We start from the raw sequence: 27524 nt of genomic DNA, 5'->3' as shown, positions 1-27524 counted from the left end.
GTACAACAATCAGACTCAATAAGTACATGAGAAGACTGTTATTTTATTTCAAATAAATTATTGTTAGTACTTTTGATCATTATTCCGGCTGGAAAGCAAGAGAGATGAAGAGCAGCATGATGTAATACACAACATAAAGGGCTGCTAACCACTGTGCTATACTGTTCGAGAGCACGGGGTAGTCATGGAGACTTTGGGCAAGAATGGGCAAAAATTTAGCAATCCATTGGTTTTCCATTATCCAAGATCAGCTTTGATTTGTCAGACTAGTGGACTGACATTCAAGGTCAGTTATTTTCCTCTCATTTGCAGCAGAGGACATCTTGACTCAAGAGAAGATCAATAGTGATTCACTGATGACCAAAATCCGTTTCCACCATACAATCTGTGGGCTTAACATCAGTGAGCTGCAGCTTTTTCTCTATAATTTGTTGTTTTTTTCTTTTGAAATATGATGAAATGATGAGCAGTACTGTATCAAAGAACATTTTCTATTATGTTGTCAGTCAAAATATTTGTCAAGCGATTCACACGAACCTTTCTTCTGCAAAGATAAATTACAGGACTGGATTTTTGCAGGCAGCCCAACAGATTTTCTCTAAATATTTAAAAATATTGGCATAAACCATGCATGCGGGGACACCGTGCCATTTTGCCTGCTGACATATATAAACCCGCCTTTTCCCCCTTCACTGACTCTTTCTCTTGGTACAAAGAGAATAACAGCAGGGGGTGCCAGATATCAGAGGGCACCTCTTTTGTGACTATAGCCTTTTCATCAGACTGTGGCCTTTACTACTCAGGAAACACTCAACAGCAGGTTTGTTGGGAACTGTGACACTGACAACGATTTCCTGGTGCAGCTCACGGCAGAGATTGCATGAAACGCTCACAGGATCAGGTGCTAGACTTGAAGTCATGAGCATGAATGGAGCTTACGCTGCTTCAAAGAAAAGCAGCATTTCTATAGTTGGAATTTTATGGAGGTACTCCAATGAACTTTGAAGCCCAAAACCAGTTATTGGTTGATAGATTCTGCAGTGTTTATGGAGAATAAATAACAAGAGATAGCAGTTAAGCTGTCTCAGGCCTATAGAGACCACACCTAGCTGTGAACAACCAAAAAACACAATATCATTCATTAACAGCCTCCCTGTTCTCTTTAGTCAAAAACTGTCTGTTTGTTGAGTTGTTATGGATCGATTATTCACGAATAAGCTCCTCCAGTAGCTCCTGATGTAACTATTGATACTGTAAATAATTCAGCAAGCGGCTTCATCAGAGCTGAGAAGTCAACACAGTTCAGGGGATAAAATAAGCAACATTTCCGGTGAATTCTTAAGAGAGCAGTCTAACCAGCGGACTGGGAAAAGAGGATTAGATCTGGTGGCGTGTAGCTACAGGGAGAACAAGTTCTTCATCCCTTTAAGCCTTGTGACAATTCATGAAGTATACGGGAAATCCAGAAAAATAGCACGTGCAGTTGTGTGTGGGATCATATCTTTAATTTTCCTGTAAACAGCCACTTGTTGCACTTTAATGCAGTCAAATCAAATGCAACCTCAACAGTGACAGAATGACCACAGCGCTCATCAGAACCTTTCTGGCACTGTCACAGAAGCAGTATTACTATAGGGTTTCGGTACTGGATTACATTAAACTGTAGCCACAGGTGTTGCTGTTATTGTGTCCACCCCTTACATGCTGCTGTGTAATTGCCCTGCGCCCTTTCCGCGCGGATGACGTGATTACGCATGAAACTATGAGGGAAGTTATGAGGCGTTAAAGCTGCAGCACCTTTCACGCACACACACACACACACACACACACACACACACCGTTCCCCCAGGTAAGGAGGGAGTGTGTGGGGGGGGTTGTGGGAGGGAGGGGTCTTTGCTCCTGGTCTAGCCTGACAGTTCCGCACTATTGGCTGACAGCAGAGGGACTCTTACCTGTACCTGTGGGGAGTGCCATTCGTCATCGTCCGACTCCAAATCAGGAGCAACTTTTCCTTCTTCCAGCAGCCCGGAGAGGTAGAAGTCGGCCAGGACGGCTGGAAAGTCAAGGAGCGACTGCAGCAGGACTCCGAGCATGGAGCCTATCACGTCGTGGAGCGAGGAGAGAGTCAGCGAGTGGCTCCAAGGTGAGGAACATATTGCGCTTTTGTCGCTCTTCTCACGCCTTGATCGCCTCACAGGTACTTGGCTCCGACGGGGGAGTCAGAAATAGAAGCGCCACACAAATCCTCTTGGAAGTGAAAGGTGGAGGTGGAATGAGGAAGTGGCCTGTGCTGAGAGAGACGCCACTACAGTCTTTTTCTGATCAGTGTCAACAGTTGAGGCGTCAGAAACCGCGTACATGGCTGCCTGTTTTCTACTTCTTTGACATGTTGCGTTCACTGACCTTATTGATTTATGTGTCCTCTAGCACAGAGAGTTAGAGAGTATACAGCCCAACCCACTGTTAAGTACATGGATTCCTTCATGCTGGTTGATAGCGAAACTATATCACTATTAGTACTAGAATCTTTCTCTACAGGTGAGCTATTACCAGGGCTAGAGAGTAACTAAGTAAACTGAATTTAAGTAGTTTTCAAGTACTTGTATTTGAGTATTTCAACTGTATTTATTTTGTACATCTTATCCATGACATTTATTCAATAGCTGTAATTACGTATTAATGCATCGGACACTTTAAGTTAATTTTGTTGCAAATGTTTTAATTTAAGTACAATGTTGAATGCAGGATTTGTACTGTAGAAGGTGTATTTATATAGTGTTGCATTGTTATTTTTCCTCAAGTAAATGATTTCAGTACTTCTTCCACCCCTGGCTATTACACGTAATGACACATTTAAGACGGTGTATTCAGACCATTTGTACTTTTATTTTGAAATGCTTTAAGTAATTTCTTCAAAACCATTCATATTAAATCAGGATTATTATAGTTTATTCATTATTTTGTGCGTACATTATATAAATCACTTGTTTCACAGACACATCTGTACTTTATTCAGAGCTAATCGTCCATCATGTAGCTTTTTTTTTTTTTCCATGTTTCATGCCTGCAGCCCTGCCAATCCTCAGTTAGTCTGTGCTCCCTCTGCATGTCTCTGCCTGTACATGCCCGTGACTTTCTGACTATGTGGGCTTTCCATTTAGACATGTGCGCTGCCTGCGGTTAAATCCTGTAAATAAACTGTATGTGCTTTTGTGTCCTGCCGCCAGGTTTGGACGCCCCCCTGCATCAGTACCCAGTCTCAGAGTGGCATTTATCAGGTCTGGATCTGCTCCAGTTGACCTCTCACGACCTGGAAAAGCTGGGAGTGCATAAGATCGGACACCAGGAGCTCCTTCTGGAGGCGGTCGAGAAACTCTGCTCTCTGGTGAGGGAGGACGTGGAATCGTGTGTGTTTGTGTGCAGTATGTGTCCATAGCAGTGCTCTGTGTTTACAACAGGCTGTGTGTGTGTGTGTGTGTGTGTGTGTGTGTGTGTGTGTGTGTGTGTGTGTGTGTGTGTGTGTGGAGATGTGCTCTGGATATTTACTGAGCAGTCATCTCCTCGTCTTGCTACAGTGTCTTGCATGTTCTGATATTAGAGCACAGCGGTGTATTTATTTCACCATCACACTGTTTTTAGAGCCTGCTCTTGTTTGCACAGCGGAACCAGCAGCTGTTGGACAAATCCAGCCAGAACACACAACTGCTCTTATTGCCATACAAGTCCTGTTTCACTTTGACTGCGCTCAGAGCTTTTAGCAACATGCAGCCAGTTTGAGTTCATTGCTTCACTGTGCCCTCCACTTTTCTATCAAAGTCGCCCTAGTGAAGCACATCATAGTAAAACAGTTACTTTATTTTTCTAGCACAAAACATCAAAGAACTAGTCATGCTTCGACTGCAACCAAAGCAGATTTAGAATACAAAAGCTTGTGCCTGATACTTCACATGCAAATTTCTGGGAAAGTTTTATAGTCGGCTAAATAAAACACTTCTGCCTCCCCTTTGATGCTCTATCCCATTTCTTACCCCCTTGCCTAATTAATTTCCCTCCCAGTCTAAATTTGAGAGGGAGTTTTAGGACACTTGATTAGTCGTGTTGGTGTGTGTGTGTGTGTGTGTGTGTGTGTGTGTGTGTGTGTATGGGGGAGGGGTGTGTGTGTGTTTCCAGAATGGCCTTTGTTTCACTAGAAGGACTAATTGAGTAGGACAGTACCAGCCAAGGTTCCAGCTCTGGTGGTGTAACAGTCTGTAAACGCTAAAAGCTCAGGCTGCTTAAGCTGCTTGTTGTGCACTTGCAGAAATAAACATAATGCTGATTGAAATATTCATTAAGGGTTTAACCCAAAGCTTGTACGAATGTGTGAATAAAGTCTCTCTGTAGTAAAAAAAAAAAAAAAAAGCCTCCAAAAAGTGCACCTGTGTGAAATTGTTTAAGCTAAGACAAGATGAGAAGCCGTACATGGATATATACTTTAAATTGTAAGCTTGGCTACAGTGTATATGTGTGTGTGTGTGTGTGTGTGTGTGTGTGTTTGTGTGTGTGTGTGTGTGCACGCGCATGTGTCCGCCTCTCCTCCCTCTCTGTCTTGATGCTCCATGAAGTGCTAACACTGAGCTCATTCATAAAAAGGAACCATCAGACGCTCACATGGAACCGACCAAACACGTTCAAGTACACTGTTACATAATTAACAACTACATCGTTGACAAGGCCGTGAAAAATTCATGGCCGCTTGTTGACGAGGGATTGTTCCGGCTGGTTGATGTGTGACAGCAAAGCCCGACAGAACCAAACCTCTCGACCACCGACGAGTGGCTCAGGACAAAAACCTGCTCCTTCTGCAGTGGCTGTGAGGAGTCACGTCTCACACTGCTGGCCGGCAAACTGTGATGACAGGCGCATGAGAGAGGAGCTCCGTCTCGCTCTGGGAGGAATATTTATTTCTAGCCACTGTTTGATGTGGTAGCTTTGCTTGATGCGGCCGACGTAAATGTAGTGGACAAAATATTAAAACCACCTCGGCAAAACTGCAGGCTCTGAAATGATCAAAAACTTGAATCAGCATCAAACAGTTCCAACAGAAACTGAACATTACAATGAAGGTAGGATTTATTGCAGAGCTGTTAGGCTGCATTAGCTTCAGTGAGGTGTGCCTAATCAGCTGGCACCTGAGTGTAGATCAGAAGAAAAGAAATTAGCACATCTTCATCTTCGTTTTTGGATACTGAGCCAAAAATGAACATTATCATGACATGATAAGGTGTATATACTTTAGTATAAAGTATATACTTTAGAGGTGTGCTGTATCATATCAGTCACAGTAATACTGCTATGATTTTAGTATGGTAAAACAAAATTCACATCACGATAACGGCAGTTTCTGACATATTGATGTCATGACATCACACCATTACACACAGCAACAACAAATATGGCTGAAAGTCAAAGTAACGTTGCTACCAGCTCTGCAGTGGAGGACTTAGCTCCAAAAAAGGGGAGCGACTTTTACTATGGTGTATTAGGCTATTATAAGTGTTGCAAACTGACTGCTTTGAGGCAATATGGTATTTTCATATGATTTTCTGCCTTTATTTCTAAGATATTGGCTGGATTATTGCAAATTCTTTAGAAAGACTTTACAGAAATGTCACTGCATCACTATATATCAGTACCATGGCATAAAACTGCACTGTGAAGACGATTTTATCTGTATTGTCTGCTTCTCTGTCATGACAATTTTGTCCAGAATGTAACGTTTTTCAAGGAGCAAATTCATCTCAGAAGACAGATGAATCACTCATATCTCCACCAACGGCAGACCAGACTGCAATACATCAAGAAGCACTGTATTCAGTGTACGGAGCACATCTTTCACTCAGCTTTCCCTCAGTCGTTTCCCTCCCTTGCTCTTAATTCAACATACATTTCAGTCCGTATCATGATTGTTTTCACCAGCCGATTGCATAACCTATGGTTATGTTGACATTGCCCTCTGTAAAGTGTTTTTTTTTTAGCAGCGTTGGGGCATTTTATCACTTTATTCAAAAGTGGAAAGAAGAGAGTAGCAACATACAAAAGGTCCCCGGTGAAAATAAAACCGAGGTACCACAGTATATGAAATGCATATTAAACACAAGCCCCTGTGAAGTGTTGTAGGCAGGAAGAGGGGAAGTCATGCATTAAACATCACAGATTGATTATGTACAACAGCATTAAAGTGTCTCAGGGGTGAAACAGTTCTTTCATCGGTGTGTGTTGGTGTGTGTGCGCTCTCCAGACGTACGGTATAGGTGGCGAGAACCTACGCGGTCTGACGGAGAAGCTGCGTGCCGTATCCCACAGCCTCCAGATGGGCATCCAGGGCCGCTGGCGCATCAACGGCTACGATGGACGCAGCACCACCAAGCTGCCTGCTGGCATTCTGCAGCTTGTAGTGGAGCTCATCACCTCTGCCAAAGGACTCTTCTCTTTGCTCAACAGGTTTGTAAAGAGGGAGTTATCTAACCGTTATGTATACAGCTCTCCAGGTTCTATTTTACTCTGCAGTTATTTTTCAACCCAAAAAATGCTCTCTGCTGTGTCTTGTAAAAATAGTTGCAGCTCTAGTTTTGTTGCTGCAGCCTTTATGTACAAATTTAGAGGTGTAGCCTTCATATGCCGTTTATTCAGAAAGCGGACACCTGTTTCTTAAAAGTTCCCACCTTTCTGCTTGATCTCTTTCATTACCTCTGTGGGCGACTTTCTAAGATCCACAGCTTGTCTTTGTCCCTTTTAATTATCCCAGCAGTGTGAAATTCATTCATTGTGCTCGCTTGCGCTTGTTCCCTCCTGTCTCTATCCAGACTTATTTGAAATATAATCCCTGTCTTTCCAGGTATCAGTTTTTCCAGCTCAGTGGATACACCAGCAGCAAGAACATAGTCAGCTACTGCATGGAGCTGGGAGACATTGTTCACAAGGTTGGTCCGTTTGTGGCTTCAAGCAGTTAAGTGCATAAAACTGATGTGTGATATTATATTTACACTGTTACAATCTGTCCGTCACGTGGCTTTTTTATGCAAACCGAATGGCTCAGTCCACTTCGCCACAGGTGTTCATGAAAAGGAGGTGTTTTATCTTAACAGGAACCACACACGAGTAAACCATGTTTCTAGTGGTTTTATCATGCACGCGAAACTTCCAACGAGGAACTATGACTTGTGTGGTCGGCTATTTCTTTTTAAACTCAACCCCTAAAGTGCAGCGGGGAAAAACAGACTCACACATCCTGCTCCTCAGCTTAGCTTGAGTAATGTATTCTTTATCTTCACATTCCTGGCATATTTGGAGGCGGCTGTACCTTGAAGAAGCTTAGATTGAAAGGCCTGCCAGAGAGGAGGGCTGGATTTTGTTGGTGTTTACTCCTTCATGGTAGACTGAAAGGTCTGAAAGAAATGGGAGGAGAAGAAATATTTATAACTGGATGTGAAGTGGGTCAGTTCACAGGTAGCAGAAGGGACAGGTCTGGATATGTCGTAGTGCCTCGGGGAGGGAGGGAGGAGAGCAAAGGGGAAGGCAGAGAAAGGAGGAGGAGACTGAGAGAGGGATTGCACTGAGACTGTTAACTGACTTTTGACTCATGAGGGAGTGCATGTCGCTGAATGAGCAACAGAGAGCAACAGGCAGACTGAGACGTTTAACTGTGAAAAGGACGCTGTGGCGGCGTTAGAGACAAATCGCCTGGCAGAAGTGAAGCAGAGAGGAGGACAAAGAGAAGACAGCGACAGAGATAGCGGCAGAAGGAGAGATAATTAGAGAGAGGTAAGGAGACAGTCAGAGGTGCAGAGAAGCTGTGGGTGAAAGAGGACACTCAGTATTTAAAGGAGTTTATATATAGCCCTCTGTAGCCAGCTCTGGACGCCTGCACAGCACGACAGGTAAGGCTCCCACCTTTGATTGGATAATTCTCCACAAGGTGATCTGCTGCTTCCGCGCTTTGCTTGACTGCTTAAAAAGGCTCAAGCCGACACTTAGACACATCACTAAGTGTAGCTTCTGTTGGTTGGTTGTTGAAAATCACTCTGTGTAGATTTTTTATGGGATGCTCTGTTTCTTTAAGGCCTCGATAAGAAAGTTAGAAATCATTCAGACATCATGTAAGATCTATGCTAATCAGTTATAGCAGTTTTACACGTTTAGCCAAGAGTTTGAATAAGCCTGCGGGACTCTCATGTGAGAAATGAGACCTGGAGACTTTTTGTTGATGTACAACAACAGTAACATTATTCTTACGGACCAGAGAGGAAGGAAGGAAGCATTGATTTCACAGCGTTATTGAGCTTGTTGATCCTCATAGGATGTTTTTGCCACTGCGAGGTGATTCAGACCTGGGCCTGCCTGACTGTTGTTTTCATTCATTGTTTGCTCCGTACGCACGGACGCATGGCACCGAGTGAGCGATTTGTAAGTTAAAACCCTCACCTTCATTATCATTTGGTAATGTCTGGCCATTGTTTGCTCAATTCCTGTTTTTGATCTTTGTGTGCACCTGTGCGTTTGTGCATGCAGGCGTTTTAAAGGTAGGAATTACTGTCAATGAAGAAGTAGTTCTCTACTGAGAGCATTCTGTCATGTAAATTCGTTTTTTGATGAGCTCACTTGCCAAACTCGCTGGTCAATCACTGTGAAGTGAAAACGGTTTAAATTAATCATAATCTTAACCAATTCCGTTCACAAAATAACACTGGAAATGGATAGGGTTATTTCCTATCTATGAAACTTGAACAGTAAGTGTTTTGGCAGGTGCTGGCAGTTATTAATTAAAAAAAAATGTGCAGGTGAGCTAAAAGGTCAGTTTTGGGCAGCTGAGAAGACCTCACAGCTGTTTAACAGACAAGAGGAAATGAGAAATCTTGTGCACGTGGGTTCAGGCTTCATCTGCAAGTTCAACTGTCATCATAGCATTATAAACCTTCAGGCATGGGGTTTTGTAGGAGAACAGGCTGATTTACACACACTTGTCGCATGAACTGAGTCACATTTTAGCATGGAGATGACATCAGCAGCGTGAACTCACAGACTAGCTTGGTCATGCCTTCTTAATTTTTTTCCTGGCTAATTGATGCTGGTGTCATGCCCCCCTGTGATGTTTCTGACATGCTGTCAGGACGCCATGGCTTCATCATAACATCTTTATGTGGAGAACTGCTTCCACAGAAACTGCATCACAGCCTTGACACAGAAGAAAGGACTATTATTTCCTGTGTTCGTTGAGAGTGTCTGTGTGTTTCTCTTCGCACCCAGAGGGTGATCAAGGTCAGCAGTCAGCTGGTGTTGTCGGGATCCCACGCATAACGTTGTCAGGTCTCAGTTTCGCTCAGTCTGCTTTGAACCAGCCAACCTATGAGCAAAGTCCAGGGGAGTGAGAGACGAGGGCAAAGAGGGCTCTGTGAACTGTGAACTTGGATATGAGAGCGAAAATGAATTTCTAAGCAAAACATTAAGGTATGTGCACTCAATGGTGACTTCTGAAAGAGTCTTTGACCTACGAACTTCCACCTGACTCTAAGGGATTTTAATGTTTTAACTTTTAAACACTAACATTTGAAGAACAGAGCTACTGAGACAAATTCATGACTGTTTCTTTGTTTAAAAGGTGACAGTTTGATTATGTAATGCTTTTCTCTAACCGGAAAGACATAATAATAGAAAACAACACACCAAAGACTGCTCTATTGTTGCTTGATACTACTGCTACTGGAGGACTTATTTAAAGCTCATGATGGCAATAATAAGAGGGTTGAATGCTATAGCGTATTATTTATGGTGCTGGAAAATAGAGCAGAGGAGAAAGCCAGTGCTGATAGGAGCGGTAGAGTAAAAGGCAAGGACCTGACCTGAGGAAGTGGAGAGGAAAAGGGGTTGCATGATTTGGATAGAAAGGCGAGGAGCAGGTGTAAAAGAGATCAAACCTAGAGATGTCTGACAGTCTTTTTATAGCAGGTCTGCGACCTGGTGGCAAATAGAAAATGTCCTCTGTGTAAACACACGCAGAGACAGACACAACATGACTTGACAAGGCTTATGATTCACAAGGCTTTGACTTACTGTATTTGAAGTGGCAGACAACAACAAAAAGAGAGGAAAAGGTGGAAATCTGGTTAATCGTGTGTAATCAGCACGCTCTGTGTTTGCCCACACAGGTACATTCATGTGTCGCTGCAACTCTGTGTGACAGTTTCTGCCTTTTTGCATGCGTGTGTCCGTGCACGCCTGCGTTCATTCTGGTTGTCCGCGTTTTTTAAGAATGTTAACACCCACGTAATAGCTTGTCTTTGTTTCCAAGACAACTATTGAGAGAACAGCTTTCAGGCACAGAGCGCTGCTGTAAAGTTAGCTCACCACCTGATCGAGCCACACGGCGTGCTTCACAATGCAAGAACCCTGTTCGCATCAAGTGAAGAAGTAGTTCCTTAACAGCTCAGAAGAAGACAAAATATTAATACTTTTATGACAATACTGGAAGATTTCTGTTTCCTTTTTCTCAGAATTCATATTGAGATGACCTGAATCTTAGTGCAGCTCATTCTGCATGGGATTGTCTACATTTATTGCCGGTCTACAGTACCGTTGTGGCTAATATGTAACCACCGTAGCTACAATGAAGTGGAATAAAAGGTCAGCCTTGAATGTCTGTGGCTTGTATTGTATTACATTTTTGCTTTTTCTCGATGGCACTGTGGGAATTGAGAGCTCTGAGTGGCATATTTTCAACTTTCTGTTTGCCAGTTGTGCTTCTTGACTTGCATTTTATCTTTAATTACATGTTTTCTGTGATTGTTATGCAGCAAAACATCAGGGAAATTCCTTGTGTGCGAAAACCTACTTGGTAATAAACCTGATTCTGAAAGGCCAGAGCTGCCCTTGGACTCCTGCTTCTGCTTTAAGTCAACGGAGAGCTGAAAGTGGTTCATCTCTACAGTAATTGTACTGTTTGGTATGACAAATCTTGTGTTGCAAAACCTGAGGGCTTCCTTCAGAGATGTTTTCAAGTGAACCATTTTAGTTAATATCTTGTTGAGAGAGAAGCTGAAGTGGAGCGATGCTGGAGGCTCTTGAGGACTTTTGTTAATTGATTCAAAGTCAGACAGTGATTATGTGTGCATGGATTTGTGGTTGTAGCCAATATTGCATATGGATACAACGTCTCTTTGTGTCTAGAACTCATCCTGAAAACTGCTCTGCGTCCTGTGTTGCTCTGTTTTCCCACCACACCCTCCTGATCGTACGTTGGTTTCAGGGCAGAAGTGTACGTGTCGCTCACCTCGGACACATTAATGTGTTGTTTCCTGTTCTGTACAGTTAAAAGGAATTATAGAACTGCTGTGGTGAAGCCTCCGGTGAAGTGGCCCCCAAATACAACAGAAATCAGAGGTTTCGGATGTGGCTGCATTTTCACTGGAGATCTAAACATAAGTGGTGAGATGCAGGAAAGAAAGAGGTGTTACTGCACTGATGGTGTGCAACAAGATTCCAACCTCAGGCACTATTACCACACAAGAGAGCTTCTGTCCTCAGTTTAAAGCACTATTTACAGTGAATTCTACTTGCATTTAGCTTTCCCTGGTAATCTAAATAGGCTTTAAACAAGTTAAACAACATGAACTTTTATTCCACGGGTCAGGTTTACCTTACGTTTGTGTTGTAAGGACAATGCATATTAAATGTTTTTAGCCATGCCACTTTGGTCCAGACATAAAATATCTTTATTATTAAATGATAGGATTACCATGAAGTTAAGGTTTTGGGTTCATGTATGCAGTTGTAAGTTAAACAACCGTTGAATGGATTGCGACAAAATTTGGTGACTTTTGTCAATGACCAAATGCCCCACCTGCACTTTGTGTTTAATGCTAATTAGCGACTGTTAGCATGCTAACACACTAAGCTAAGATGAACATTATGTCTGCTAAACAGCACATGTTAGCACTGTCACAGTGAACATGTTAGCCTGCTGACGTTAGCTTGTAGCTGGAAGCATCACTGTGACTCACAGCCTCACAGAGCTGCTAGCATGGCTGTTAGTCTTGTTTTTAATATCTTTCCTATAATTGCCTAAAGTTTCTTGTGGTATTATTACATGGCACAAACTCCTCTTAGTGGCTAAAAGTAACCCTAAATCTATTTTCAGATGCGTGGACTGTTTGCACTAATAATATGTTGTTGGTAACGCTGCCAGCTGGCTCTGAGGAAAGTTACAGCTTCAGCCCCTCTGTATCTTTATATCAAGTTGCTTGTTGATGTTTGTTTTTTAAATATCTATCCTTTATTGAAAGTTGTTTATGCTTTAATGAATGAAGCCCTAACTAGCTAGCTTGCTAGCATACAGCCAGTGTGCCATGACAAGGCTACTTAACTCAAGTAGGGATCAAGATAAAGATCTGAACAACTTTGGGAGTTTATACACAAGCTTTAGTGCTTTGTTGTGGTGTAAATCAATGTATCTCAGGTTGTGCTTTTCTCAGTTATCCACAGTCAAATGCCTGAGGGGAATAGGGACACACACAACAAACAAGATGAGATGAACTGACCAGCCATCATGACAGCAGGCTCTCCCACTCATACCCCTCCCCAAGGCCTCGTGTCACAGCCTTTAATTAGCACAGAAATCCAGCCATGTCTCACTGGTGATCCCTTATTACATTTCACAGGGATTAGTTTCCCTTTACAGTCCTTTATGTAACTCAGCACACCATCAGGCATAGCAAATTAGCTTAGGCAGTAATGGTATGTGGTATGCTTCCATTCGGTGAATATGCTATACTGTATGGACATCTACTCTCTTCTCTTTTACCTATGTCATCAAGCCCCCCCATTCAGAGCCACCTCCTCACTGTAGGCTCATTATCAACACCTTCCTCCCAACCACAGATTAAGCAGTTTAGTTCCAGTGTACTGATCCCAGTACTGTAACTGTGACAATGACTTCCTGTGCGTGTGTGTGTGTATACACTTGCATGCACATGTATTACATAAAGTATGCGGGGATTAGCATAAATCCTTGGATTAAGTGGACATAACAGACCACTAAAGGGATTTTACACTCGCTGTGTTTCAAACTTGATAGAATTTGTGTTTTATTTATACAAAAGCACTGCTGTGATAAAAGCCTGTAACAAACCCATAAAGGTCTGGAGTGATGCCTCTGGATACTGTTGCCCTTTAACTTCCTGACTCACACTGAGGAGGAAATGGGATATGAGTTTTGAGTCAGATTGTCCCATTTCCACAAATCAATATCAGCGTTACACAGGCTGCTGCCATGCCTCTGATACTCTGCTTTGTGGAACTGTAACTCATGTCATGTTGTTTCACTCCTCCAGCAGGATACCACTGTCTATGAAAAGGAGAAGGACATCATATCTGTGGTGAGTGTGCCAGCTATTTCTATATTTTTGCCTATTTTACTAGCTAGATGTAATGGCAGCTGTTTTTCCTATTATTTTTCGGGGGATTGCATGAGATATTGTTGCTAGTAAATGGTTTGCTTCATCCTCTAGTGCCGTCAGGTGGTGGCGGTGTGTGATGAGATCCTGAACTCCAGCCCTGAGGCGCTTCTTACCCACACTGCTCAGCTGGAGAGTGTCGACCTGGTGCCTGTGTCACCTGGTGATCAGCTGGTAAAGCCTTCACCTTAAATAACCGTTTGTCATTCTTAAATGTAGATTTTTTAATGTCTGAGCAGATGCAAAAGTGCTTAAATGTCAAATACCTATATTTTAGCACACACAAGTAAATCATGCAGGATTAAAATCAGAGGTTTTCAGACGGCGTTCTGGGCGCCTGCAGTTGCCTTTGGAGTTCGCAGACTAGATAACTAGAAATGACGCATTTGATAATTAGTGAAACGATTGATTAGTTGATCAACAGCGCAGTAGTAGTTAAAGTTATTTCATTCCCTATCTAGCCTCAGCTTGGAGGAAGGGGTTTCTGACTGTCAGACTGTTATCTAGCGTTTTGTAAACAAATTGATTTATCATGAAAAATAGGAGGTTAATCAAGAATAAAACCTGTCAAGAATCAGTGGTTCACCATTAGCATCTCCATGTACAACCCTGATTTAAAGTTGGGATACTGTGTGAAACGTAAATAAACACAGAATGCAATCATGTGCAAACAAACTGCGTTTACTGACAACAGTTCTACAAAGTGTTCCAGAGTCCATGCAGTAATCTCCTTTATACAATCATGTGTTTCACAAAGAGGTGAACCTCACTCCACCCTCGCTTGTGATTGACTGAGCCTTTCCAGGTTGCCTCTTTCATACCCAATCATGATACTCTCACCTGTTACCAATGAACCTGATTACCTGATATCTGGAATGATCCAAACAGGTGTTTTTGGAGCATTCCACATCTTTCCCAGTCTTTAGTTGCTCCTGTTCAAACTGGTTGGAAATGTGTTGCCGCATCAAATTCAGAATAAGCAGATATTCACAAAAATCAATGAAGCTGATGAGGTCAAACATTAAATATATTGTCTTTGTGCGGTTTTTGTTGAGTATATTTTCAAATTTTCAGCAAATTTTCATTTACAGAGTCCCAGCTTTTTCTGGAATCAGGGTTGTATTTTGTGCATATTAAAGAAAAGCAGTTCATTTACTGTGGAACGCTCAGCTGCTGACAAAAAATCTCCCAATAAATGTTTTAGAAACTGCAAGCCGACATTATTCATTTTGATTATTCAGTCATTGTTTAACCATTCTTTAGCCCTTTTTGAAAAGTTCTTTTCTGTATCTCACCTCATTATAACAATCATTTAAAAATTCTTCATTTTGTTGCTTTGCCCGTTTCTTGACAATCAACTCGTATTCTGTCTTATTTTCTCTCTCACCCTCTCTGTCATTTTCAGTATTCTTTTTCCGCCTTCATCCTTGCCTGGAGTTTTCCATCATCATTCGGTTCCACTCATCTCTTCTTTCATCAAACTCAAGGTTCTCCCTGTCCTCTTCTCTTTATTCTCCTAAACCTTCTCTCTCGTCTAGTCGTTCACAAACAGCTTTCTCTTCCAGCCTCTCCTCTTCTCTTACTGCCTTCGCCATCCGTCGGTACATTGAGCACAACAATTACAGCTCTCTGCTCTGCCTGCTTTCCGCATCATCTCGTGTCCTTTTCATTTTATTTCTACGGAGTAATTTTGTTCAGCGCAGTTTTTTCTTCCCCTTTGTGTACTCAGCCCATTAGGCAAAGATCTCTCATGTTAGATGGTAATAGCAGCCCCATTTCCTTGTGCTCACTCACTCGCTCTATTGGCCCTCCTAATCTCCAGTGTGTTGTCTTAAAAGCAAATATGCGCATTTTCTAGCTCCACTTCATCACCTCTGATGCTGTAGACAAGCATACATTATGTGTTTGTGTCCATGGATGCATAAATGTGCTTGGCTGCAGGTGTGTGAAGGGGGGGGGGGGGGGGGGTTCAGCTAAACTGTTGGAGATAATTCTTTACAACATTTCATCAGTGGAACAGAATAATTTTGTATAAATAATAATTAAATAATAATAATAATAAATAATTTTTTGTCACATGTGCTCAACAACGAGCAGCAAAACACACGATTGATTGGAGCGCATCACCGGCAATGAGGTCTGCGCTCTAAATGCTTGAAAGTAATGGGAACTAAAAACAGAGAGAAAGGGAAGTGAGAGGCAGGAAGAATTTGAACTCACATGCACACTTTCTCAGTTCATGAAACAAGTAAGAATCTAAAAGTAAAAACTTGCTTTTTCCTCTTTCATTTTCCTCAAGTTTAAATTTATTCCAGTCAAAAAGGAGATGTTAAAACAATTTTTTTAGCTTTGAACATTGCTGGTAGCACAGCGAGCGACAGTTTTTGTGTTTTTATCGTCGCATAAAAGCATTTTGTTTGGGCTAAAGAGAAAAATAAGTGGATGTTAGCAAAGGTGATGAATAGCTTATTTGTTTGTGAAGTGAGCTGCTGTGCCAAAGCCCTCCAGATTATTACCAAATATATCATCAAAATCCAGAAAAAAATATTATTACCATAGTACCAAGTAACCCCTATTTAATACAAGCACTAAATAATAAACTAAATAATAAAATAATACTATGGATGATAATGATAATAATGTGGTTGTGTGCAGCTATATCAACAATTAAAACTTCTCCTATGAAGACATAGTTTGCATTATTACTGTGTTTTATTATATGTTTGTTCCAGCTTCTGGACTTGTGGCTAATATCTAATATATTTATACAGTATGTTGATTTTAGGAGCGATGGGAGATAATGCTCATATCAATTTAAATCCATTCATGTTTCTGCCATCATGTGTATTGTTAATGCGATCTGGGCTGTGGCTCTCCCCATGTGCATTCAGACTGGAAATAATCAATCAGGGCAGGCTGATCTGTAAATACAAGCTGAACAATCGATGCATCTGGAGGGACACATCAGCACCTCCACGAGCATCCAGCATTGATGGCAGAGCTGTATTTATGGTCTGTGACGGTGGCTCTGATGTGCAGAGCTGACTTTGTACATAAGCATGCATAACATCCCGCTACTTCTCTCTCTGTCTCAGGGGATTGAGATAACGTCCACCGGCTCCAGTAACCACTACGTGACCGGAAGTGCCGCTGAGGTCAGACTCTCTCCTTTACTTTCCTGCTTTCACTGTTGACTCAGCTCACAGACCACGCAGAGTTAAACATGGCTGCCGTCTCAGTGCTCTTAAGCAACCCTCTGAAGAGCAGCGTGACTCAAACCTCTGCTCCTCTTGAACCGCAGAGCAAAGTGATTGACTTCAGCTGCAGTTTGTCTTTTTGCAAGAGCCCCATGAAGAGGCATCCAAAGTGCCTTACTGTGTTTGACCTCTTACCCGGTGGTGTTAAAAAGGGCGCCGACCTGTCAGGGTTTAACGGGTAACAAGCTGTGGCTCTGTGGCTCAGGTCTGTCACATACTTCTGAAGGAGATAACGCTCGTTTACACTTCTCCTGTTTCAAAGTTTGATCTGCTAAACACAGATTTTGCACTCGCTCTGTCTGTTTAATCTGGAAGGAACTGGAAGTATATTTTCAGTTGTGAGAAGCAAAAATAAAGAAGAATTATCTGTTTTCCTTTTTTCTGTGTCTGTGACAAGAAAAAAAAAAAGTCATTTACTAGCAGCATACAATCATGCCTTTTTCTACAATGAATTTTGCTCCGCACAGTTGATGCATGAAATTTTAATTTGGATTCATTTGTTATGGAAGCATGAGCTCCAGACCAGGCAGAAATCCCCTTGGAAGTACTTTTGTGTGACGCTTTATTTTTAGCTGTTGGTCTTATCTTTCTTTGCTTATTGCTTTGAAATTGAAACCAATCTGAGCCCTTGTGCTGCAAATACAAGTCTGCTGACTGCAAACTACATGACATGATCATGCTTTACTTTCTATTTATAATTAAGAAGATATTCTCCATTTTGCCACCCTTAATAAGGTTACAGTTTAATCTGTACATTGTATATATATCCCCCCTTTTCCTCTGTATAAACCAGTGTCAGTCTGAATAGATTGATAGTAATGCCTTTAGTAGCTAATTATTAACCCAGATAGAACCATAGGGAAATCTACTCTATAGAATTTATTACATTAAACCCCTGAGTATGTTGATTTTGTTAACTTCACTTTTAATTGATTTGGTTTCTATGGGAAAATAAAATCATTTCATGGGAAAGAGCAGAGATGCATCATTTTCTGAGAAGTTCAGGATCTGGGGGCTCGTAACATAAACTCAGGAGCGATGGAGGAGTGTTTACCAGACAGAGTAAGGAGGGCTTGTAAAACGAGTGCGAGGGTAGCTCTCCTCTGGGACGCAAAGATGGAGATGTTATTTTTCCATGATGTCAACAACAGAGTACCCTCGACTCCCCTGCTACTGCAGTTACGTCACTGCGACTGACTGCTAATAAGAGACGTGACCACTGCCCACAAACACACACTCAGTGCAGCCTGTGAGTATGATCTGTGTACTCAGAGAGCACATATAATTATAAAAGTCAGCCTGGGTACTATTACTGTGATGTGTCCACAAAGTCATTATTTGATCGCAGTGAATCACCTTTGGATTACCTCAGAACATTAGGGATGGGTGATATGATCATCCAGCAATGTAGGTTTTACTACTGTCTGATTTTTGCCACACCCTGATAGCATTCCTGATACATCCAGTCATATTAGATGCTTCCAATCCAATTTTGTTGGGTATTTAGTTCACTGGATCAGCCAGTTTCTGTCATGTTATGCCCAATTATCTATTTTTAGTTAGTTTTTAGTTTCCCAGTAGGTAATTGTAATGTATATCTAAAGTCACATACATTGACTTTTGATGTTGCCTCCAAGACAGCGTCAACATTTGAGGGTCTCTCTATCTTCAAAAGACAGGTGAAAAGTTTTTGTAAAAATTATGATTAACTGCCAAATAATAGGAATAATTGCAGGAGTTGATGGAGCGCTGGATTGGGTTACCATGAACAATATTCATCTGGGTTTTCTCGTCTCTCCTCTTGCAGCCTTCGCCTGACGTCTATGTGAACATCTTGGCTGGTGATGAAGTGATTCAAGTCAACGACCAGATCGTGGTGAGCGTTACAGTATATATGGCTCCATTTCATGTTTGCATGTGTTCCTCTCCATCTAAACCTCTGTGTCAGTGCGAGCTGAGGCGAACCGCTGCACGTTTGCTGTTCCTGCAAAGTGTCTGAAACGATAACCTTCGAGCCGGGAATAACCGCCTGTTGTGCTGCGTCAGGTGGGCTGGAGCAGAGCTAACCTCGTGAAGAAGCTGCGGGAGAATCCCAGCGGAGTGACTCTGGTCCTGAAGAAGATTCCCGCTTCAGTGAGACGCAAACACCCAATCCAGCTCTCCTCCACACAGGTCAGGGCCCATGAAACTCTATCAGCCTCTCAAAGCAGGAAATGAAAAGATTCAATATACTGAATGTACATTTCTGATACAGACAGAAAACTGCACTACTCAGGGAATTTGGTATGGATCACATTCTTCTTGTCGCCTTCTTACTCAGACTTTCCCCCAGAAGCTTGTGGGCCTGAAAACTTAATTTAGAAATTGTCTAATCGTTTGTGAAGTAATTACAAGAAACACATGTATAATTAAAAATTTCTACCAGTTAGTTTCAGTTTAGGATAATCACATCCGGAGGTGAAACATCAAATCATCCTTCAGAAACCGGACTGTTAGACACGGCTCATGTCAGGGGAGCCTGAACCTTCCCCTTTTCACGAGGATCCCCTCTTCGATTTCTGTTTCGTTCACTTGGGATCCGTTTCTATAAACACTCTCTCAGTAGTCGCTATGCCGACTGTTGTTTGTCTTGGATCTACACACTGAATCGTGCACTGCAGACAAGCACACGCTCTGTGCATTTCACCCCCCCCTTGTGACCATTACCATGCTAATCTCAGCTCAGGTCGCTGCCGCCGGGTGAGAAAGCACACGTAAGGACATCGCCCAGCTTTTATCGAGACTTTCACAGACTGTGCCTCTGTGTTGGTGTTTGTGTTGTTGTCCCATCTCCTAAGCCACGGAGGAGACCTGAGGAGACGGCTGCCATTTCAATCCGCGTGATATCCGTCCCCTCACCCCTCCGCTAACCCCTAAATACACTCACACAGAGTTTAGCGCGCACGCTCACATGCTCGTACTTCTGCTGATTTCTTTTCAGAAGGAGGAAGAAGAGAAAGGAGAGAGGTCAGAGGAGGAGGAGGAGGAGGAGGAGGAGGAAAAGGACCAGGAGGAGAATCCAAGACACTCCATATTTGAGAGGGTAGCAGCGTCTGTCAGGTCCCTGTCTTTTAGGTGAGAGCATGAATTAGCTTTCAGTCTGATAATTAGCTCCTCTTTTTAATAATTCTGGTGTATTGTGTCATTGTGGGTAAGACGGGATTTTGAATATGATCTTTGCATCAATGTGATCATGCAAAAACAAATGCTTTCCGTTGAGAAACATTGAACGTTACGTGTTTAGAAGAAAAACCCACAGGGTACCATTAACTGTCTAACACCACACACACAAAATGAAAAGTTGCCGTAGAAGGAAATCATCTTTCCGTACTTCGTTCTCTTATCTCCAATGCATTTTGTCTTGAATATTAAAAGTAAGTGTTTTAATTTCCTGTATAACCAATAAAAAGATGAGCTGATATGTGGGAACTTAAACTGGACTCTGCTTAGAGTCAGAATAAGTCATCTCAGAGCAGGTTCGACATAAGTTTGGTTCACTACACTTCCAAGCATTTACTCGATAGAGCTGAACCTCCCACGAGCCCTTCTGACCTCGTTAATCTGCCGGTGGGTTTGCGATGAGGTCATGCTGCAAATGCCATAAATTCCACTACACACACCCACCAACCCACGGCTGACTGGAAATGAGAGAACTGGAAGAGATGAGGAGGAAGATGAATGGATGAGGGAGTTTTGGAGAGATGAAGAAAGACGCAAACGCAGGGAAGAAATAAGGAGAAAATGGGAGAAGGGAGGAAAAAGAGTGATGGAGAGGCAAGAGGAGACAGTGAAAGCTGATGGAGAGCAGGCGTACTCAGACAAATGGAGGGTGTAGGCGGGGATGGTGCATTAAGGTTGTAAATAATCCTGTCACATCCTGATACACTGCAACTCCAGTCTAAAGGAAAAACAAGTGGAAAGTTTAGACTAATGGCACATAGAGTCATATTTCACCTCTTTAAAAGACAATACAAGTCGTTTATGTTATTTATAGTCAGAGATGTTGTCACATGATGTTGTGGTTGTAATCAGGGACCCTTTGCACTGCTTGTTTACATGTGAGTTAAATGTTTCTCGGCACATGAGCCTTGAATGTGCCATCGGTGAGTCATTTTTGTTTTCCGCTCCAGGAGAGCCATTCACGGACCAGAGGTACAGCAGCAGCCTATGGGACAGGAAGAATCAGAGCTGCCCTCTGACAAGGAGCTGGAGGGGAGTCTGACCCTCACGTCGTATCAAAACCAACAGGGGGGGCTGCCACTGCTGTCAGCCTCAGGTCAGAAAACACAAATGGAACTCGAGCCAAGATTTTTCTTCAAAAATCCTCAGCGGTGTATGCTGAAATTGTGTTTTGAGAGCGTCTTGTTTCAGTTGTTAAAGCAGGATATTAGATGGAACAAAAAGCAGAGAGATTTCTGCAGGGACAGGTGGTCTTTGTTAAAGAAATATAAAAGAATAAGTACCACTTAAGCCCCCAAAATATATCACTTGAAAAAAATATATTAAAAAAGCTAAAAAATTTGAAGAGCAGTCTGACCTTCAGTGGCCCATCATCGAGGAATCTGCAGTGTTTTTGCACTTGATTCTCTTCTTTAGTAATCACTTTGTTTAAAGAACAGGATTATTAGGTAAAAATGTTGTCATGGTGCCGTTACGCTAAAAGGATTTTAAACTGTGACCCCCACATGGATGAGATGACAACTAATCAGTAAATTCTCTCCTAATGGAAAACCAGTCGGAGTGATCGTTAGCGTAATGGCTTTATTAGCACTGTGCCATGCACACAGATGAGATGTGTTGTCTAGATACAGAGATGCTGATTGTATGAGAGAGTATTAAATGTAGGTCACCGACTGCTGACACAAACTCAGTGTGAATTTAAGTATACAACGTGGGCTTTACTGTCTCTTTACTGTCAACACATTGAAGGTGCAGCTATAATTCACCCGTGGTCAGTTTCTGCAGGATCATGACATTCATGTGTGTTTCTCAGGGGAGTTTGAGAGTCTTGAGAGTTCCCGGCTCTCCCCAAGACTGAGACAAGACCGGTCGCCGTCACCCAGAAGTCCTTCTCCGCTGGTGTTTGGGTCATTCAGAAGTTCTTCACCTCAGGGAGTCGACCAGGAAAGAGCTAGCATAAGCTCCTGCCCTGAAATGGTGGGACACATGGTGAGAGGAAAAAGAAAGACGGGAACACTTATTCCAAGACATCTTAAACATGTTGAACCCTCAACTCATAAACACTTTGCTTCTCTTTTCAGGGGAATAAAGACAGAGAGAAGGGCTCTACAAAAGGTAACAGTTTATGCCGTAATGCTGTATGAATATAAGCAAAATACTCAAATACTTCAAAGCTGTAGTCGAGGTCTTCTTCGTCAGGTCAAAGTCAGTACAAAAACCAGGGGCCATAGGGGTTCAGGCCAATTTAAGACAAACAGAAAAGCAAATTAAGCAGTAGTTTAAGAGCAGAATAGAGAATAAACGTCTAATGTTCCTAGAAAGTGCTTCCTAAAATGATTTATCTGTAGGACTTAACACAGAACTCATTACTAATCCACATGATTCTAGTTACTGATACCCCGAATCTGTGCCATGCTAGGAAGAAAATATGCACAAGGTAGCATGTTTATCCTTTGAAGGTGTTCAGAGGGGCTATAAACAGTAAAGCTCACGTCCAAAGGTGAAAAAGAAGAGCCCTCAGCATCAGGACAATGGTTTTGTACCTCATTAGAGACTCATCCTCATCGAAATACCTCCCTGCTCCAGGGTTTGTCGATCTCTGCACAAAAACAAGCAATTACTTTTCCTGTTCTTCTTTTTCTTCTCTCCCAGGAATGTCGACGGCTATGAGTCGGCGTCGTGTGTCCTGCCGCGAGCTGGGTCAACCCGACTGCGCCGGCTGGCTGTGGAAGAAGAGAAAGGAGAGCAGCGTCTTCCTCACCCAGAAGTGGCAGCGCTTCTGGTTTGTCCTCAAGGGGCCTTCCCTTTACTGGTACACCAGCCAACAGGTGGGAATAAAACTGAGGGAATGTGCGGTACTAGAACTTGTGTGCATTCAGTTTGAGGAGGAGTCGATAGTTTTTAAATATTCATTTTGCTCCCAGACAGTCCTAACAATGCTTTGACTGAATCGTATGTTTGTTTGTTCTGCAGGATGAGAAGGCAGAGGGATTTGTCAATATCGCCAGCTACAGCATAGAGAGCGCTGGAGAGCACAAGAGAAAATAGTAAGGACGGAGTCCGGGATCGATCACATCAGCAGGCTTTTTAGCATTTCGTATTTTGTAGATATTATGGAAGAAATGAAAAAGTAGTTCAGTCTGTTATAGATTCTGTGTGGTTTGAAACAGAAGCTTTATTGTTCCTGTGTAAGTTGGATGATCTGCCTCGGCTGACAGATGTGACGCAGGACACTGTGCAGAATAACAGCCTTTTTCTACTTTTTCTGAATTAACCGCTAATGAAAAAGCAGATGATGGCTCTCATGAATTCATGGAATCTCATCTCTACTGACAAATAATTCATTTTTCGTGTGTGTATGTGCCTTTTAATTTCTCTGTGATGAGTTTCATGTGGCCTGAGATTTGCCTCATGTTAATCTCTCTCTCTGATTTCTCTCTCTACCCACAAGCGTTTTTAAAATGTGCCACCAGCGATTTCAGAACTTCTTCTTTGCTGCTGACAACGTCAGTGACATGAGCAAGTGAGTCGAATCGATTACATACTAAAGCCTTGTTCAGCCTGTCCGTCCTCTCTCTCTTTCTCTTTTTCCAGAGGCTAAACAAATGAGCCAAAGCAGTTTAGTAATGCAGCTTTAGCCTCCAGTTCTACACTTCTTACATAAATGACCAGCTCCAAAATAAATCTTAGACTGAGTGCATCAGTACACAACAGTTCATTCATTGTGTGCAAACACTGAGCACATTAGAGGTGTTGCAGCACACTTTAACAGGTGTTGGTCTGCACTGCCCCCTACAGTTGGCTTTTAGCATTGCCTCTTAAACATTACTGAAGCAGAAATTGCACCTACCTTGTCCGTGCTGACAGAGCTTGTTATGTTTTTCTCTCCAGGTGGATTAACTGTCTGATCACAGCCATACAGAAGCATAAGAAGTTTCACAAAGGCCCAGATAGTGAAGAAGGTGAGGAAACTTTCTGCTTGTTAATGGCTTATATTCCTACTCCTAATCACTAGAAATGATACACTTAAATATGCAAGTAGTGGTCTCACTCGTCCAAAAGGTGTTGTGCATATATAATCTATTTTAAATAGAAGTGTCTTGACAGTACAAATTGGATTCTTTATAAAGGAAATGACCAGTAATGCATGATGAGGTGTTCTGTCTACAGGATTGTCGAGGTTCCACCTTTGGGTCCATAATGTTTAACACTGTTCATGTTGGCCATGTAAAAGAGAAAAGAAAATAACCAAAGTAATTTATTCTCAATACTGCAGCCTTATTAATTCATGGTTATGATAACTGGTTACCCAGGGATTGTTAAATGATTTTAAGTCCTGCCACCAAGTTAAAAATGATCAGAGAGGCTGAATGTGCTGCATGTTTTTATCTGCATATCAAATGTTTTTAACATACTGTGATATCATGAGTTCATGTGTTTGTTGGTGAACAGAGTGTTACAGTGAGACTGAATCAGAAAGCGAGAGGTCTCCTTCACCCCGCAGAAGAGCCAAGGTCAGCACAGTTAGAGGTTTACATGTGCATAAAAACGCTCTCTCACACACACACACACACACACACACACACACACACACACACACACACACACACACACACACACACACACACACACACACACACACCTTGCCTACCTGAACCCTACCCTTAAACTTAACCCGAGTCTCCACCCTAAAACAATTTACATTACTTATCCGAACCATAACCTAAGTCTTCACCTTAAAGTTTAAAGATTGACATTATGGGGACATTATGTCCCCATAAGGACGGTACAGTTGGAGCATAATTCATATTATTATGTGTGTCCTTATGTGCTTCAGAAAGTGCAGTCCCACACTCTGCCTCGCCCCAAGGGGAAGTCGAACAAGGCGCCATTATCAAGCTCCTCAACAGGGGGCAGCAAAGCAGCAGGTGTGTCCTGTGTGACTCCATCTCAGCTCATCTCTCGCTTTCTCTGCTGCTTCCTTATTTTCTCCCTGACTGAAAAATGTCTTTAATCTGAGTTCCTCTGACTGATGCTTTAATAATTTTCGAGTGGAAAAGTCATCTTCATCACAACATGTTGTTTTCTTGAGTTCACCCTAGGGATATTTTGCCCAATCAACTGTCAGCAAATAGACGCTTCATAGCAGCCTTGTGTGTGATGTTGTCAAGCAAACCCCACTGCTCAGTTTTGTATTTAATTCCGTCTCTTTCATGTCCGTCCCTCCATCTTTACCTACTCCTACGCTGCCTCCCTGGCTGTGTGTTTGTCCTTGTGAGAAGGAGGGCCAGTGGATGAGATGGGCATGATGTTAAACAACATAAAGGAAGGAGGAGTTTCTCTGATTGGCCATGAGCAGCCGTTTACGCACGACCACTTCAGGAAATCATTCATTCGACGCAACAAGAACCCCATCATCAATGAGAAGGCGCACACACTCCGGGCCCTGCAGAGCACCCTCAAGGTGAGTCAGCCAGCACCTGGCTCAGGTTACACTTCCTGTCCAAACACGAATCACATGACGACATATTGACACAGGTCAACCACCTTCACTCTGACTTTTAGTCAGTGTTTGCAGCTTTAATAACTGTTATGTGATCTGGTGTAGATCAGGGTAGACGGTGTAAATGTTCACCGTTCATCTGTGACACCTCTGTAGTCCGTTTCTTTCATTGATTCAAGGAAATACGAATAACCAATATCAGATAACTTTGTACAGCACAGTTGTCGGTCTCAGACAGTCAGAATCTGACAGTTTGGTATCTAAATACATCTACGTGGTCACTGAAAGCCCTCTTTACTCTGCAGGCCAAAGAAGCGGAGCTGCTGCAGATTAACAAGCTCTTAGAAGACTCTGATCTGACAGCTTCAAAGTATCGCCAGTGGAAGGAGCAGAACGAGGAGCTGGTTCAAGAAATCGACAGAGCGGTCGCTCTCAAGGCCTCCAAAGGAGGGGACGGCGCAGCAGTGCAAGACACGCCTACTGAGGAGGTTGCCTCGGAAACTGTTGCTAAGGAAACAGCCACCGCGGGGACGGAAGGCGCATACAGACTGAGCCTCAGCGACGGGGAGCAGCTAGTGGATGCGGAACCGTCTGATGTTCTCCTGGAGATCTCCGGTTCTCCGAGCACAGAGACCAGTCCGGTGTTAGAACTCTCTCTGGGCTCGCTGCAGGATTCAATAAACAGACAGCTGAGTGAAATGGCGGAGAGCAGAGAAGACGGCGACAGCTACTTCTACATTTAAGACCATGCGGGGAGCTGTCGCATCACTGCAGAGTCGTAAAATCAGACGAATGGAAGACGTTTGTCATGCAGCACAGAGGAGTGACCGCGTTTCACCGTGTCCTCTGCTGACATTCGCCAGAAAGGCTTAGCTTAAATTGCCATTAAATCAGCACTTTAATCAAGTATTTCAATGAAATGCATCGGTGCAGACTTGACTTGCAAATTTACACCCAGACTTGCCCACAACAAACAAATATGACAAGTTTACACCAGAGTAAAGAACAATTTGCCAAGTGTCAATCTGAGTTTGGTGCATATTTATGAGGACTCTTAAGCCTGTCCTGTTCCTCTAATGATGAAAAGTTGTTCCTAGAATTCAATGTAATATAAATGATGCTTCTTTAATGTGATATGTAAATACAGTTTACTATGAATGCTGTATGTATTTGTTTATTGACATTACCTTAATAAAGGTATACATTTGACATGTTTTGCACATAATTTGCTCCAGAAACACTGTTGTGGCTCCCTGCTGGCCAACTTTTCCCTTTGCTATTTTTGAGCCTACTTGCCCCTTTGGACACTTCACCACTTACTGTATATGGACTTGTGCATGTGAATCATATAGTAGAGCTGTGTGATAGTTCAGGTTCAGTGTCAAGACAAGCAGAGGCTCCTCAGCTGCTGAGATGTCAGCCCTGCACCTTCTCACTGTAATTTTCACTGGTGTAATAAAAAGGGAGCATGATGATCACTGAAATGTGTCGTGAAGATCCAGACCGAGGTCACTGTGACTGACAGGGGAATGAAACACATTTCATCCACGATTTTTTCTTTTTGCATTTGTGTGGTTGTCTGTGTATGTGATTTCAGTTTGAGATACAGATAGAAGATTATAAAATGCATGCTTTACGTGTGTGTGTCTGTCTTTTGTGCATGAATCATAATGTCATTTCTTGCTCTGTGTGTTTACTGAATAGATAAAATGTTTCTTCACAGTCTATTTTCTCTTCCAGGCCTTTGAAATTGAGGCTAAAATTAACTTTCAAAAGTTTTTTCAAAGTATGAGTCATTAAAAAAATTCAAGGACATACTTGTTCTGTTGAAGCACAAAGTTAACTGGCAAATTACACTTTCCGAATTTCATTTTATTTCGGTGAAAGACTCCGCTCTTTGCCTACATTTACGTTTACTTTCTTCAACAATGGCACATTAGTGACTCAGACAAATTCACTGTGTTGAACTCCTGGTCTCCACTAGATATCTCACTGACTGTTGGTCACCCGCTGAATGATGCTGATTGAAAAAACTGAATTGTTCATTCTCACAGCAGC

The 27524-nt window shown here is 42.5% G+C and overlaps 2 protein-coding genes across 2 annotated transcripts in view; one reads left to right on the top strand and one right to left on the bottom strand.

Annotated features, from left to right (window-relative positions):
* Positions 1 to 2135, bottom strand: part of rps6ka1 (ribosomal protein S6 kinase a, polypeptide 1) — a 52938-nt gene extending 50803 nt beyond the window's left edge. Inside the window, exon 1 of the mRNA XM_070979886.1 lies at positions 1953 to 2135. Coding sequence (XP_070835987.1) covers positions 1953 to 2093 — 141 coding nt within the window. The 5' untranslated portion in view covers positions 2094 to 2135. The remainder of the gene's footprint in view (positions 1 to 1952) is intronic.
* cnksr1 (connector enhancer of kinase suppressor of Ras 1) lies at positions 2071 to 26945 on the top strand. Its single transcript, XM_070979882.1, has 21 exons — positions 2071 to 2143; positions 3228 to 3385; positions 6281 to 6483; positions 6878 to 6962; positions 13368 to 13409; positions 13542 to 13661; positions 16583 to 16642; positions 18552 to 18620; positions 18791 to 18916; positions 19725 to 19858; positions 20914 to 21059; positions 21777 to 21952; positions 22045 to 22078; positions 22616 to 22791; positions 22937 to 23010; positions 23415 to 23486; positions 23855 to 23925; positions 24416 to 24477; positions 24801 to 24891; positions 25246 to 25427; positions 25772 to 26945. The coding sequence occupies exons 1-21, from the start codon at positions 2092 to 2094 to the stop codon at positions 26207 to 26209; spliced, it is 2571 nt and encodes an 856-aa protein (XP_070835983.1). The 5' UTR covers positions 2071 to 2091; the 3' UTR covers positions 26210 to 26945.
* The last annotated feature ends 579 nt before the right edge of the window (positions 26946 to 27524 follow it).

The sequence above is a fragment of the Chaetodon trifascialis genome, chromosome 14, assembly GCF_039877785.1.
Source record: "Chaetodon trifascialis isolate fChaTrf1 chromosome 14, fChaTrf1.hap1, whole genome shotgun sequence".
Lineage (NCBI taxonomy): Eukaryota > Metazoa > Chordata > Actinopteri > Chaetodontiformes > Chaetodontidae > Chaetodon > Chaetodon trifascialis.
Note: the sequence above shows the minus strand (reverse complement) of the source record. Positions and strands in the feature narration are given on the sequence as shown.

Bases quoted from the DNA above. Each gene is read 5' to 3' on its own strand.
- cnksr1 (XM_070979882.1), top strand. From the start codon at position 2,092: ATGGAGCCTATCACGTCGTGGAGCGAGGAGAGAGTCAGCGAGTGGCTC. The intron at 3,386-6,280 runs GTGAGGGAGGAC...TGCGCTCTCCAG, and splicing joins TCGAGAAACTCTGCTCTCTG to ACGTACGGTATAGGTGGCGA. The intron at 24,892-25,245 runs GTGTGTCCTGTG...CCTTGTGAGAAG, and splicing joins AGGGGGCAGCAAAGCAGCAG to GAGGGCCAGTGGATGAGATG.